This window comes from Chlamydotis macqueenii, chromosome 2, assembly GCF_036417535.1.
Source record: "Chlamydotis macqueenii isolate bChlMac1 chromosome 2, bChlMac1.mat, whole genome shotgun sequence".
Lineage (NCBI taxonomy): Eukaryota > Metazoa > Chordata > Aves > Otidiformes > Otididae > Chlamydotis > Chlamydotis macqueenii.
Genome location: NC_141557.1, coordinates 66,954,693 through 66,968,617, shown reverse-complemented (window position 1 = coordinate 66,968,617; position 13,925 = coordinate 66,954,693). Strand labels below are relative to the sequence as shown.

The following is a 13,925-nucleotide window of genomic DNA, read 5'->3' as shown; positions in this document are numbered from 1 at the left end:
GCTCATGACGTGCTTCCAGTGAGATCCTCTTTAACGTAGAAGCTGAGAGGAGATGGTGCAGTGGAGTAGGGCATTCTGCTGAGATGCTGGGTGTTAGGATTCACAGGAAAGTTACTCTTCCTCAGATGTTGTGTGTGACTTCTGCTTCTCAGTTCTGTGTTTAAAAACTGAGGTATTTCTCTGCCTTGCTAGGTATCTTGAGAATAAATGCATTTAACTTCTGAAGTGTTCCAACACCCTGACGGTGGGCCCCAGTTCACCACTCCTAGGTATTCTGTTGGCTCTGTGATACTTACCTTTCCTCGCGACTTCAGTTTTAACCACAAGCAGGTTCAGGAAATGTCAAAGTATGATGATGTTTAGAGTGCATTATTTACTCAGTCCTGTTGCTTGGGTTAAAGATGTTTCAGGTCAGTTGTACTATGGTAGTGGGACAGCTGATTGAGATGTGCAGATGCACAAATCTGATCTGAACTGAGAAGCGCATAAGAACGTAACAAAAATCTATGAGACAATGCTATACCAGGGCAGTCACTGGAAAATGTTTTGATGTCAAGCTTTCACACTTCATGAGCACCCAAGGGAAATAAGAAAGATGTTTATATCTATCTTACCTTCAATTTTAAATTCAAAATATGAAATAAATGCAACTGCAGTGATAGGAATTGGCATTTTCATAGTTATTTGAGAATTCCTTCAGATTTTTCACTGCTAATTGCTGACTTCTTAGTGCAAATATCACTATTGTACTAACTGTGAGTTTGCAGGGGTGCGGGAAGGAGGTCAATGAAAGATATCCTGGAAGAACTTCCAAAGAAACAAAAAAATTTTTTGTATCTCATTTTCCCCTTCATTTTGGGAAATAAAATATTTACATTTTTATTTGAAGTCCTAAGGCTGTAAAATCTGATTTCTATGCTAGAGACAGAAAACTGAAATAAGCACACTGCAATCCACCAGAATTTTTGTACTACTTTCCTTGTTTTCTCTACCAAGCAGAGCTATAAATTACCTGCTCATGACCAACCCATTATTATGACATTCCTTAATCTAGCAATTCATATGTTGTATAGTGGCTTTAGGTAAATAAGCTGTTCGCTTTTGTCAGCTTTGCCATGCATTGTGGCGATACACCTCACCTCACGCCCCCCCCCCCCCCCCCCCCCCAAGTTGTGAAGGGATTTAGGGTGGCTTCTTCTAAACTGTGGGACTTTTGCTAGTACCCATGTCACCTCACTGGTAGAGACAGCTAGTTATGTTCTGTCCGCAGGTATCTGCACGCTCATGGGACCACAATGAATTTTTTGCCCAGTTTGCTGGAGATCACACTCTTCTAACTGTGGGATATTCTACTGTGATTGAGAAATTGGCAGAAGGGCTGGACATCCGGCTGAATTTCCCAGTGAGTCTGGAAAATGTTGATGCAGTGCCTGTTTTGGATTGCTCTGAAGCTCATATCTTTGTGTTCTTTTGGACCAGGAATATCTGTGCCTGTGATTATTTGGACTTGTCTTTAAGAAGAGAGAGGACAATTTCAGTGTTTCTGGAAATCCTCTTTGAAGACTATCAGTTCTTAAATATTATTAAATGATGAGCTTATATGTCAGAATCATGATGATTTTTCAGCTTCCATGGAGACAATTTTTTTTTCTTTCAATATTTCTCTGGAAATTTGCATTCTTCAATTTCTCGTGTGCAGACTGGTGCTATATTAGCTATTCTTGCCTGAATTTGCATTGCATATGTAGTATGATCTTCAATTTGTCTTTCAATAGGTACAGAGTATTGACTATTCTGGTGAAGAAGTACAGGTCACTACTGCAGATGGAACAGTGTGGACAACACAAAAGGTACCAAATATGCTTCAAGATTAAGGATGTTAGGGAACAGAAGAACAATATTGACCACAGTACATATCCTTTTTGTCTTCCTCCCCTGCACTCCTCCCTCCCCCTCCCCCAAAAAGTATTTAGTCCAATTTCTCCCCACTCAAAGATGAAAACTCATACATTCTAGTGACCCATATTGGGATGTCCTAGAGCCTATGCTTGAGTTTTGAGTACTAGTTGATTTGCAGAACTAAGCACAATATAGGTAGTACTAAAAATGTGAAGCAAATAGTTTTGGTTTTTTTCTGGTCTTTGAAGTGACAGTTATGTTTTCTGGTTCTGTTCTCTGCTCAACTTTACCCCATTTAATATGTGCATCTGCCCTGTTAAAATTCTTCCCTTTGGTATGCAGGACTTGACAACCCATATTTCTGTCTCCCTTATTCCCTGAATCCCTACCTGCTTCATGTGGCATAATGTAGCTTTTGTTAGTTTCTAAAATTATACATACACTTGATCAAGATTGGGTTGACATCAACAGTGTTAGTGAGGATATTTTAAAGCGAAGGGATGTGTGAAGGATAGAAAAACAAACCAAAACAACAACCGTCTTCTCTCCTTTCAAAAATACAGTTTTGTTAATCTGAGAGCCATTGACTATAATTTGCAGGGGGTATTCAAATTAGTAACACGGTTAGCCACTCTGATACCAGCAATTCAACAGACTACAACGTAAAACCAGTGAACTTCAGGCTCTGTTCTCACCTGAATGTAAGGCATGTGTCTCCCATTAATGGGGAGTAAAACCAGACACTAATCTAGAGATTTCTGGTGAGTATTATGCTGCATCCTCCAAGAATAATCCAAGATAGGGAAGAGGATGCTGTGAGGCTTAAGTGCAGTATTCAGCTTTTGCTAGTGTTGTGACTGTAATTATGTCTTTCAGGTATTAGTGACTGTACCACTGGCCCTTCTTCAGAAAAATGCCATTCAGTTTAATCCTCCATTGTCAGAAAAAAAAATTAAAGCCATTAATAGTTTGGGAGCAGGAGTCATTGAGAAGGTAAGTAATTTCACATTATATTTCATTTTCTTTTCATTGAAACATTGGCTGCTTTGTCCCTGTTGTTTTTGCTGTGTATGTCTCAGGATTTAGTATGCATTTGGTTTTACTTGTATGCAGTAGCCTGGAAGAGCAGAATGTTATTGGGGATCACATGCATTTCTGTTTCTTAGATTTCCCAACTTACTGGGGTTTTTAAGAAATTGTTTGCAGAATCACTTCACAGCTTAAACGTTTTGTGCCTAATTTTAAGCCTTCATGATGGTCTCGGATCCTCCAAAATTCCAATAATATGCTTATTGCAGGTCCTTTTGACCTAGTAAATACATAAACTATTTCAGAAGAATACTGGAAGTTGTGTATTTGACCAGTGTAAAATCTCCTACCCTTTTCCAGCCTCTCCTTAAAAGATCTTAGTAAGGTGTGTGCTTAGAACAAAATAGTAACAGAAGTAATGCCAGAAACAGGATTATAACAATGTTGAAATCAAAAAGGCAAGATTCAGAAACCCCACACACAGGATGGGGATTACTTGTTTACGTTAGGTTTGTAAAAATTCTGCTGAATTTCTTGAGCATTTTCCATAGTGAATTCCATTGTGAATTTGATAGTCTGCGTGTTTACAATTTGCAAGAATAGCTGGGGTTTTTTTTGTTGTTTTGTTTTTGTTTTTCCTTCCCTGTCCCCCATGGAGAACAGGCCTGTATATTCTCTGAGACCCTCTCATAGAACCAAGCGTCTCTAATTCAGTGGGAAAAGGGAAAAAGAATTAGAACAACAACATATACTATATCCAGTTATGAGCTCTGTGGTATGAAATGCTTTAATTCCATCTCACTCTCTCTCTCTAGATTGCCTTGGAGTTTCCTTATAGATTTTGGGACAGTAAAATTCAAGGAGCTGATTTTTTTGGCCATGTTCCACCCAATTCCAGCCAACGTGGGCTCTTTAGTGTTTTCTATGACATGGATCCAGAGGTATCATATCCTATCTGTATTTTCTATTGGCCTGTCAGAAATTCAGTTTGAATCTAGGTGCAATGGTTACTGAACAATGAAAGTTTTCTTCCCCCTGCAACTGTTAAAAGAAGTGGAAGCAGTATTATTTATCAAGAAAAAGCTGATTGATACTTAGTTGTAATAAATGTGAACGTTTTCTTATGTTTGGATACAAAATAATATACAAGCAAGTTAAGGCTTTTACTCTTTTAGATGTACTAATATGGGAAAAAGTCTACCAGTGACTTCCAGTTCAGGACTTCTGTGCCCTTATTTAAATCTGCTAAAAATCCTGTTAAAAAGATCATGCTGGCTTATTAACACTTAATGGCTTGCACTAGCCTGAATAACAGTGTGGAATGGCAGAAGAAAAGACAAACACTAGGTTTTGTATGAAACTGAGTTCTGTAGGATCAGTCCCAGAGTCATGAATCTCAAAACAAATTCAAACCAGTGCATTGACACTGTATTTCTCTTCCCTGCCAGTTCCAAGCAGACACATTACACATTTATCTTTTCATGCTTTTACAACAGCTGCTGCTTACTATTTGGAAGCAATTAAAAGGCCGTTTTATAACCTTATGGCTTACTCCAAAAGGAAACCATCCTGTGAAGACTGTGCGCTGTTAATACACTATCTGTACCTGTATATAACTTCCCTTAAACAAGTTTTCTCTTCAATACTTTTAAGCTTATTCTACGTGAGATTCAATGTGCTGGTGCTCTCCAGAGACACTAGATATATTTCTTAATTTGCTTGATAGCTATTCTCTTCTAGCTGACAAGCTTAGTAACAGAAGGATTGCCTTATAAACAAGAGAGGGAGAGTTCTTTAAAGGAGTTGAGAACATCTGTGCTATTCAGTAGTCACCACTTCATCTTTTAAACTTCTGCATGGTAGCAGATTTCTTGAAGTAGAAGGAAACATCAGTAGAACTGAGCTTTCATTCCTTGGGCCAAAATCTGCTGGTAAGAGCTCAGTATTGGCCTAATCCAAAACATACCTAACTAGTATTCGAATATATTGTCTTCGTTACCACCTTTTGAAAGGTTGGCACAATTTTGGCATGAATTGGAGCTTAGGAGGTCTGTCACAAAGAATAACACTATAAATGTCAAATCTTTTCGGTTAGCCTTTAAATTGGTTGATAGTTTTCAGCTATTTCAGCAAGTTGTAAAAGGGGCTGAGCGTAACACAGGTCTGTGAACAAGACGTCAGAGGATGGTTAGTAATTTGAGCATAAATACTGTAGAATATGCACCCTTTACCTTCTTAAGGAATCAAACCCACTTTCCTCTGGAACAAAAGTTGCTTTGCAGCTGAAAATCTTTGTCAATACCAATTAAAAGAGACTCTTCAAGAAATACTTAATAACCTGATAATTTTGAAATGATCTCATCTCTCTTGTTTTTAGAGCAAACAAAGCATTTTAATGTCAGTGGTCACTGGAGATGCTGTGACAACCATTAAGAATTTGGATGATAAACAAGTACTGCAACAGTGTATGACTGTACTTCGAGAGCTGTTTAAGGAGCAAGTAAGAGAAGCCTCTTTTATTAAGAGATGAATTAACTTCCCAACAGACGTAAAGTTTTTGACTGTATTACCTCATGAGGTATAGGAAAATCTTTGACATCTTAAACTATTTTTCTTTTCTTGACAGTTTTATGGAATATGTTTCCTTTGAGATACACTAAAAACAGTGTTTGGTCTCTTGTTTGAAAAATATTAATTGAAATATCTTAGATCGGTCCAAAGGAAAATGGTAATGAATTGAAAAATAGAAATGAACTATCATCCTTTAAAGTGGTTTTAGAGAGCAAAATTAATTAAAATCATTACTTTAGGCAGGTAACACAAATATACTTCTTACTTAGCTGTCACTTTTTCCAAACATCGAGTTTTTTTTTGGTCATCACCCCTTCCAATACATAATAAAAGCTTTAAGCTTGATGAATTTGAATGATTCCCTCCCCCGCCATGTCAAAAGCAACTGAAATTGCAACACCCCCAAACCAAAGCAATCTCTTACTCTTCTAATAAGAAACACCCCTTCCTGAGGTCTCTGGGGATGGAGGTACATGCAAAATGATCTATCAAGAGCCCTACATCCTAACTGTAAAAAAAAAAATTAGATAAAAAATTTCTACCTTTTTTCCTTAGCTCATAATTTGGATAAAAACTAACAGGAAAATGGGAAATCTGGGGCAAGTGGAAGGACCACCATGTGGCAATGTTATTTGTATTCCACTCTAGTAATGCCTTAGTTAAATTACTCGGAGCAGTTAGATCCCAAGGAATGCTTTTGTTAACGTTCATGGGTGATCTCTCAGGTTTTACTGATGGTTCAGATGTTAGGATTAATGATCTTGGAAAAACCTTGGCATCTGAAAGCTCAAATTTTCCTAGAAAACATAATGGTAATGGATTAAAGTTACCAGAATCATGTGCAATTTAAGTCCACATACCTGCTACTTGGATCTCCTGAGAATGTAGCGGTAGCAAACAGGTCTTTGGTTTTGGTGCCACTCTAGTCTAGAAGAGTGATTTTCCTGTCTGTTGTTGTGGTTTCTAGCAGTTGTGAATTTCAGTCATCTGCCCACAATGCAGCAGGATTTTCAAAGACAAGATAGCTTCCAGGCGTGTACCAGAACTTCTGGGATGTCCATGAAACTTGCCATATGTGGCAAGTCATTGTCTTGATTGCTTGAGCTTTAGTCTCACATGTGCTACCTGAATGGAATAGTCTGTTGATGCCAGGTGTTGTGTAAGAGTCAACCGGGGTGCTTCCGTTTACTTGTCAGTCACAAGCTCCTCAAGAGTGAGACACAGACGTAGTTGTCTAAGCCTTTATAGAATCGTTATCCAGGCTCTTTTTGGTAGAGTTGTGTGGAATTTGCATGCTGCAATATGACAAAGAATACACAGTATTACTGTCTTGGCTTAGCTACAGGCACTCTGACTTTCTGGTTTTTGTTTTCTCCCTGAACCTAGTTGTCAAGCTACCTCATTTTCTGAACCTAGATAATTTTATTCCAACGGAGAAATAACATTACTTATCTCAAAAATGAAGATTACATTTTGAGATTTAACAAGCTAGAAGTAGCAAAGCATCATGCCTTACTAAGATAAAAAGTGCTTATATTATACATACAAACATGCTGAATTATGTTGATATTGGTATTTTATCTGTTTGCAAGAGTGTGTATGTATTTTGAGAATTTTTTTTTTTTCCCCTCATGTGTAGTTCTAGGTATATTACAATATCCAGATTTGTTGCATTCAAAATGGTGCAGATTTCAGGCATCGGGCAAGTCTAGCCAACAAAATTATTGTAGTGGTTAGCAGTACAATAAAGAAATAAAGAATTTAATTCTGGAATGTGATCCGATCTGTATTGTAATAATACTGCATACCCTAAAGATTACAAAATACTGTTTACGAGAAAAAGCTATGCAATTATGAGCTTTTCTTTGCAGTGCATAACTTTAATTTTGATTATGCAGGAGGTTCCTGACCCAGTGAAGTTTTTTGTTACTCGATGGAGCAAAGACCCGTGGCTCCAGATGGCATATAGTTTTGTGAAAACAGGAGGCAGCGGTGAAGCTTATGACATTATAGCTGAAGACATACAAGGAAAAGTTTTTTTTGCGGGTGAGGTAAGTATCTTTGTTACTGTTGATTAAGGTTATTGGGGAACTATTTGTTATGAAAGATCATCTTTTGCTAACCGACACCATTAATCTAGAGGTAGCATATAAATATTGTGTTACAACAATATGCTAACATTTCTTGATTTTGACACAGAATCCTCTTTATTCATATTACTATTGGGTATGGAAAGTCTGCCAGATATTTCAGGTCAGGAGTGAATTGCATAACCAATAAGTGCAGAACAAGACAAGACTATACAATCCCACTTGTATTTTCAGTCAAATTGCCTTTGTTACTCTATTTGTGGGTAACATAACAAATGCATGCTGTTTATGGTATAAGTGCATTCTATACTGGAACAGAACTTACCTGCCCTGCTAAAGTGCAGACAGTATAACAGACTACTAATTTTGCTAGTTGACTTGCTTGTGAATTTTGAAGTTGCTAAAAATCTTAAATATTTCCTCCTAAATTATTTGATTATTTGTAAGAAGTTTCCCATGATTTTTAAAAATGTTGATATATGCTTAAGGAAAACTGATCTTTTAAACGGAAATTCTATCTGTTCTAACAGTTTTAGAAACAATTTACTTTTTTTTTTTTTTTTTTTTTCCTCCCCAATACAGGCCACAAATAGGCACTTTCCTCAAACCGTTACAGGAGCTTACTTGAGTGGGGTTCGAGAAGCGAGCAAAATAGCAGCATTTTAAGTACTGAAATGTTGTGTTTATAGATATATTTTTAATTGTTCTGTGGGTAAAACTATCTTCAAGCTTCTTATTGCTGCCTTTTCCCTAAGTGGTACTTAAATAGTATATGGTACCTGAAGATAAAATCTTCATCTTCCTTTTCCTCTTTCTCCCCCACCCCCCTTTGAAGCCCTGATGATACACGTTGTTGGGGTTTTTTTTCCATTGAAGGTATTACTAGCAAGAGTGACATTGGAGTCCTTGGCCACAGCTTAACTAATGGAACTTTTGTTGAGATTCCTCTTCTGTATGGCTCGAGTCATGCTATTGTAAACCTTCATTTCAGAAGGTCAGATTAAAACAAGACTAAGTTAACACACAGCATTAAAAATGCTGGCAGTTAGTAATGATGATGGGAATTTTCTACTAACTGTGCTTCTCAGGTTGATTATGCTCATAGGAGTTCAAACTTGCTCCCAAAAGCCTGAATAGCCTAGATAAATTCTAGAATTTTTGTAGGAACTCAACTATACTTCTTTCCACTTGCAGTCAATAACCTTTTCTAAAATATTTTTCATATTCTTAGCTTCCACTAAGTGGGCTTTGGAGTATCAAGTTTGTTCCTTTAAATCAGACGGCTGGAACAGTTTACAGTGCAATCATAGAAAGGTTATTGTAGCTAATAAAAACTTGAAAAATTAACTTTTACATTACTTTAAAAGAACTTTGAAATATTCTCTCTGCTACTTATTCAGAGAAATTATTGTTACAATAATAGGCTAAGTTTAGATTTGCTTAGTGCTTCTGATAATGTAGAAACAGGACAGCTTAAAAATACTATATTTCTATTATTATTTTGGAAACAAACTTCCAAATTCATTTGGGCTGAGGAACTATCATGAGTGCACAGTGGGGGGATTAAGGACTGTAAGTAAGTTCCTAATGGCTCATTCAGCTTTCATATTTAAAAAAATAAGTGAAGATGAATGAGGAAAAATATTAACACTTTTATGAAGGGCTGAAAAAAGGTGGCTTGCACTTTGACTTGAATTTTTTTTTCTTTTGTTATTAAAGTATTATTAAAAGCAACTTGAGATAGTAATTCAGTAAGGGCTAAGCATCTATCCAACAGCTTTTCCATACAACAGGGAAGAAAATAAAATAATTTTCAATAGAAAGAAGACAGACCCAACCAGGATATCTGTTGTAATACTGTTCCACTAAAACAGTATTAATGAAAAAATAATTAAAACCAACATTTAGATCTCTTCCCCTACACCTTCCTTATAACTTTACTGCACAAACCTCATGACTTCTGGAAGGAAAGTAAGCACTTATTCTTTCCCCTCCTCATTCTCATGCATAGGCTCTTTTCTGTTTTTAATCTCTTCATTTAAGAATGACACAGCAAACTTTTTTTGAGTTACAGTGCTTATTTCCATAAAGCTCTATCCTTGGAAAAAAAAAAAACAAAACACAAGCAACCTTAAGAAAAATCCTACTGAATAAACACAATTCTTTTTTTTTTAAATACCTAATATTTTGTGTTTAGAGTAGCTATGATATTGTGAAATACCTTTATTTAATCTCTAATTTACAAGGTGAAGATGTTTATATAACTAGATGTTTTTCAGATATATATTCTGTTCTGCTTCTTAAGGCTGAATTATATGGATTAATAGGAAAAATGTAACTGTTCATAATTTTCCTCTACATAAATGCTAGTATGTACAGTTTTAAAGTATTTCCAAGTATTAAATTGTAATTTAAAGGCTCTAAGAAGCAAGACAAAATCCTCTGATGATAAAAGATAATCAGACATCAGATTTTGTTTTTGGTAATCATTTGCACTTTGTTAATTTCATGTGTTACAGGCCAACTTATAGTATAACTAGGAAAGACTGAGAGCTGCATATGTTTGAGTTCTGAATTTCTTTCTCAGTTTATCATATATGATGAAATTATTAGGAGAGACGCTTCTGAAGGTGGGGGAAAAAAGCTTATTACTACATGCCCAAAACATCATATTCAATGGCTGCTTCAGCTGACGTTCGTTAAAACTTCAGTCAGCTTAGTAACAGCATATAAACACATCACATTCTAGATAGGAACTGTCTTGGAAAGTTGAGCTCAGCATCCACTTTTGCAGTCCAAAGTTTGCGTGACCATGCTTGATTTTCGGCGCATGCTTCCATCCTGTTAATTTGTACTTGGGGTTTTAAATCCATCTACAACTTTGCAGGTAGATAAATGCTGTATTCTAGAGAATAGAGATGGACGCAAACGAATACTGTTGCATCTGGCTTTAGCTGCTGCACACTTATAGCATTAAAAAAAGGATAACAAGTGATAAATTTACCAATGGCCTAGTCTGTTAATTATTTGTTTATTATTTTGGTGCCAGGGCACTTAAACTCTGTTGTGCTGCACTTAAGTTTGAGTAGTAAATAAATTAAAATGGAACATACTTATTTTACGTTCATTTGAAATGTGGAAGAACATCAGGCTGGTTCTGAGACTTCATTCTTTAATTAATGTTCCCCCCAAATTTTTTTAATACCTATGTTAAAATTTATTTCAAGCATGTATGTGTTTTTTCTTTTGTGTTTAATTTATTCCCTGAAAATAAAGAACTGGGAAAGGTTTTCTTTGAGTAGATTTGTTTAAGTGTTATCAAAAATATTTGAATGCAGAGCATGATCTGTTACAATTCAACTCTTCTGTGTTACTATGTTATGGCAGCAGAATAAAACTGGAAAGTATCCACAGGATGCTCATGTTTGGGTTTTTTTTTTTTAACTAGTGGCTAAGCCTACCTTTTTGTTACATTTGATACTGATTTAAGATTTCATTTTAGTATATTCCTACCACTAGACAACTCCTCGGAAGTGCTGCTCTACAGCCTTCTCTGAGCTCTTAAGTACTAACTTTGCCATTCTTGGGACAACACCATAATAGTAAGTGTCTTTTGCCTCAAAGGTTTACAAAGCAATTCATAAGCTTAATAATATGTGATTATTTTCCATAGCCAGAGGAAATTTAAGCTGTAATAATTGCTTAGAAGCATTGTCCATAATTTTAAAATAGCCAGAAAAATAATCAGAGAACCACTTAATGCTTTTCACTGCGTGTTTGTAGTATGAATGAGTTGTAGGATCATGGTCCTGGAAGATTTCTACTAGCACAGGTCACTATAAGCTTGTGCAAGCCTGACTACATACCCAAAACACTTAAAATACAATGACAAATTCTGATAACACATTGTTCTTCTTGAATGGTAGGTTAGATCTTCGTTTAGTGTAAGTCTGATTACGGGCAACTTAAGAAAAATATTCCTACTCCCATTGAAAGTTTATTTGAACTGGTAACACATGAGGGTTTGAACCAGTGACAGCATTACTGTGTGGAAGATTCACTGCTTTCCCCTAACCTACATATGTGATTAGCAGTTCAAAGTTTGTATCTTGAGGATGTGCTTTGTTCTCCTAATACTCATTCCCTGCAAGAAATTATTTTTATTACACCTGACACTGCTCTTTAAAAATGTTAACTTCATTCTAAGAATAACAATTTTTAAAATGGAAACAAAATGTTAATGCTGCTTTTAAAATAAAGTACAAATTAGTGGACTTCTTCACACTCCCCCAAAGAATTACAGTCCTGCAAGAAAACAGTTGGTGTGAGGAATTTTTTTTTTTTCTTTTAGCCCAGTTGTTTGAAAAAGATCAGAAATAAAAGTGAAGTAGCAAGTCTAGAACTGAGTGCAGGCCAGGGGACAAGATCAGGTGAAAAGGCAGGGCAAATTACATAATACTGCTGTCCTCTTACCCCAGGACCTCTGTACATCATCTGTTTTAAGCTGCTACTCAGAACAGGGCCAATGTGGAACTGGTGCTTGGGGGCCTACTAGGCTGAGTTCTGAACATCTCCAACAACAGGGATTCCACAACCACTCCAGGCCCTGTTTCTGCATGGTGAAGCTTTTCTTCCCCTAACATGTCATTACCATTTCCCCAGTGGCAGCTTGTGTCTGTCACCTCCCATCCTCTCACTGCGCACCTCCAAGCAGAGCCTGGCCCTGCTTTCCCCATACTCTCCCCTCCAGTAGTTGCAGCAGCATGATTCCCCTTTATCTGTTTCGTCTCTTCTCAAAGCCAAACAAGCCCAGCTCTCACAGCTTCTCCTACCCTGTGTGCTCCAGGCTCCTGGCCATCTTGGTGACCCTCCATGGGACTTGCTCCAGTATGTCCATGCCTGTCTCGCACCAGGGAGCCCAAAGCTCCCAAGGCAGGCTCACAAGTGCTGAGGAGGGGCCAATAATCACTTCCCTCCACCTGCTGGCTACACACTTGCTGAGAAAGCCCACAGTGCTGTCAGTGTTCCTTATCACAAGGGCACACTGCTGAATTGGGTTCAACTCCCTGTCTGCGAGAACCTTCTGTCCCCACCCAGGTCCTTTTCTGCAAAGCTGCTTAGAAGGAAACCAGTCTGTGCCCATCCCCACTGTTGTAGGGGGCTATTCCATCCCAGATGCAGGATGCATTTGCTTTTGTTCACCTTTATGAGGTTCCTGTCAGCCCGTTTCTCCTGCAAGTCAAGGTCCAGCTGAATAAACTTTTAGACCTACAACTTTCTGCTACTTGCTTTAATAAATATTTCCAAATTCAAAGGCAGGAGAAAGATTTATTTGTAGAAGGAAAGCACCACATTGTCAGCATTCAAGATGTTTCTTAATTTTTTTCAGCAAGTGAAATATTGATTTTACTAAATTTCTTCTTGCAAGTTTTCAGACAGTATTCTTGTGCCTTACATATTTTTCCACTGTTCTCCCTAAAGAAAGGGAACTCAAATAATAACAACAGCCACCACCAGAAATCATTTCAGGAATGCTTTCATCTACCTCAGTCCAAGCTACTTTATTATAGTGAACTTTCTGCTTTGGAAACACGAACAAGATCTACCCAAGCGGTCATGAGCCACCCTCTCTGAAACAGCCACAGAGCTAATAAACCTTTTTGGAATCACCCTGCTGACTGCCAGGGGTATCATTCAGTCAGATTAAGGCTGGCCTCCAAAAGGGTTATTTTTAAGTCCAGCTTAGCAGTGGCTAATCTAAATCCAGACATTCACAGATCTTGCTTTGTCATATCCTTGTAACAGGATAATGCAGAAAGAACACAGATGCTATAAGCAGCCTGCTGAGGTCCAAGGCGGCTATTAGTCTAGAGCTTCTGGAAAAACTGGGAAGGCACTTAAAGTTGTGTCTTTCTAATTTTGTCTTAGACATGCCTGAGCAGTATACCATAGGTTACAGGCATAACTCCAACTCATCTTTTTCCTAAAGACATAACCTCCCTTCACTCAGAATTTTGACTCTTCCCTTTCCCCACCTTCCTTTGCCTGCTGGGCCCAGAGTGACCTCAAGCACCAAGGCCATGCCTAAGAACAGTAGTTTATATAAGCAAGTGATTCAGGTTCATTTCTGTGGTTTTGCAGGTCACTGACCAAAATACTGAATACCAAAGACTTACTAAACAGAAGAACCAATACACTGGATTGTAGGAATTATGCTGTAAGCAATCAAATAAAGTTAGGACTATTTTTCTAGAATACAATGGTCAGGACATAACCTTAAGCATCTGGAAGGTATATGCCTGAACACTTCATTCAGTTAGCTTTTATCCAGTCATC

At 37.4% G+C, this 13,925-nt stretch overlaps 1 protein-coding gene across 2 annotated transcripts in view; it reads left to right on the top strand.

Moving 5' to 3' along the window:
* KDM1B (lysine demethylase 1B) overlaps nucleotides 1-11,000 on the top strand; it is a 29,327-nt gene extending 18,327 nt beyond the window's left edge. For both annotated transcript variants that reach the window (XM_086743172.1, XM_086743171.1), the window contains exons 16-22: nucleotides 1,271-1,402; nucleotides 1,776-1,850; nucleotides 2,776-2,892; nucleotides 3,744-3,869; nucleotides 5,306-5,428; nucleotides 7,398-7,550; nucleotides 8,172-11,000. In XM_086743172.1, the coding sequence (XP_086599298.1) occupies nucleotides 1,271-1,402; nucleotides 1,776-1,850; nucleotides 2,776-2,892; nucleotides 3,744-3,869; nucleotides 5,306-5,428; nucleotides 7,398-7,550; nucleotides 8,172-8,255 (810 nt within the window). In that variant the 3' untranslated portion in view covers nucleotides 8,256-11,000. The remainder of the gene's footprint in view (nucleotides 1-1,270; nucleotides 1,403-1,775; nucleotides 1,851-2,775; nucleotides 2,893-3,743; nucleotides 3,870-5,305; nucleotides 5,429-7,397; nucleotides 7,551-8,171) is intronic.
* Nucleotides 11,001-13,925: the final 2,925 nt, after the last annotated feature.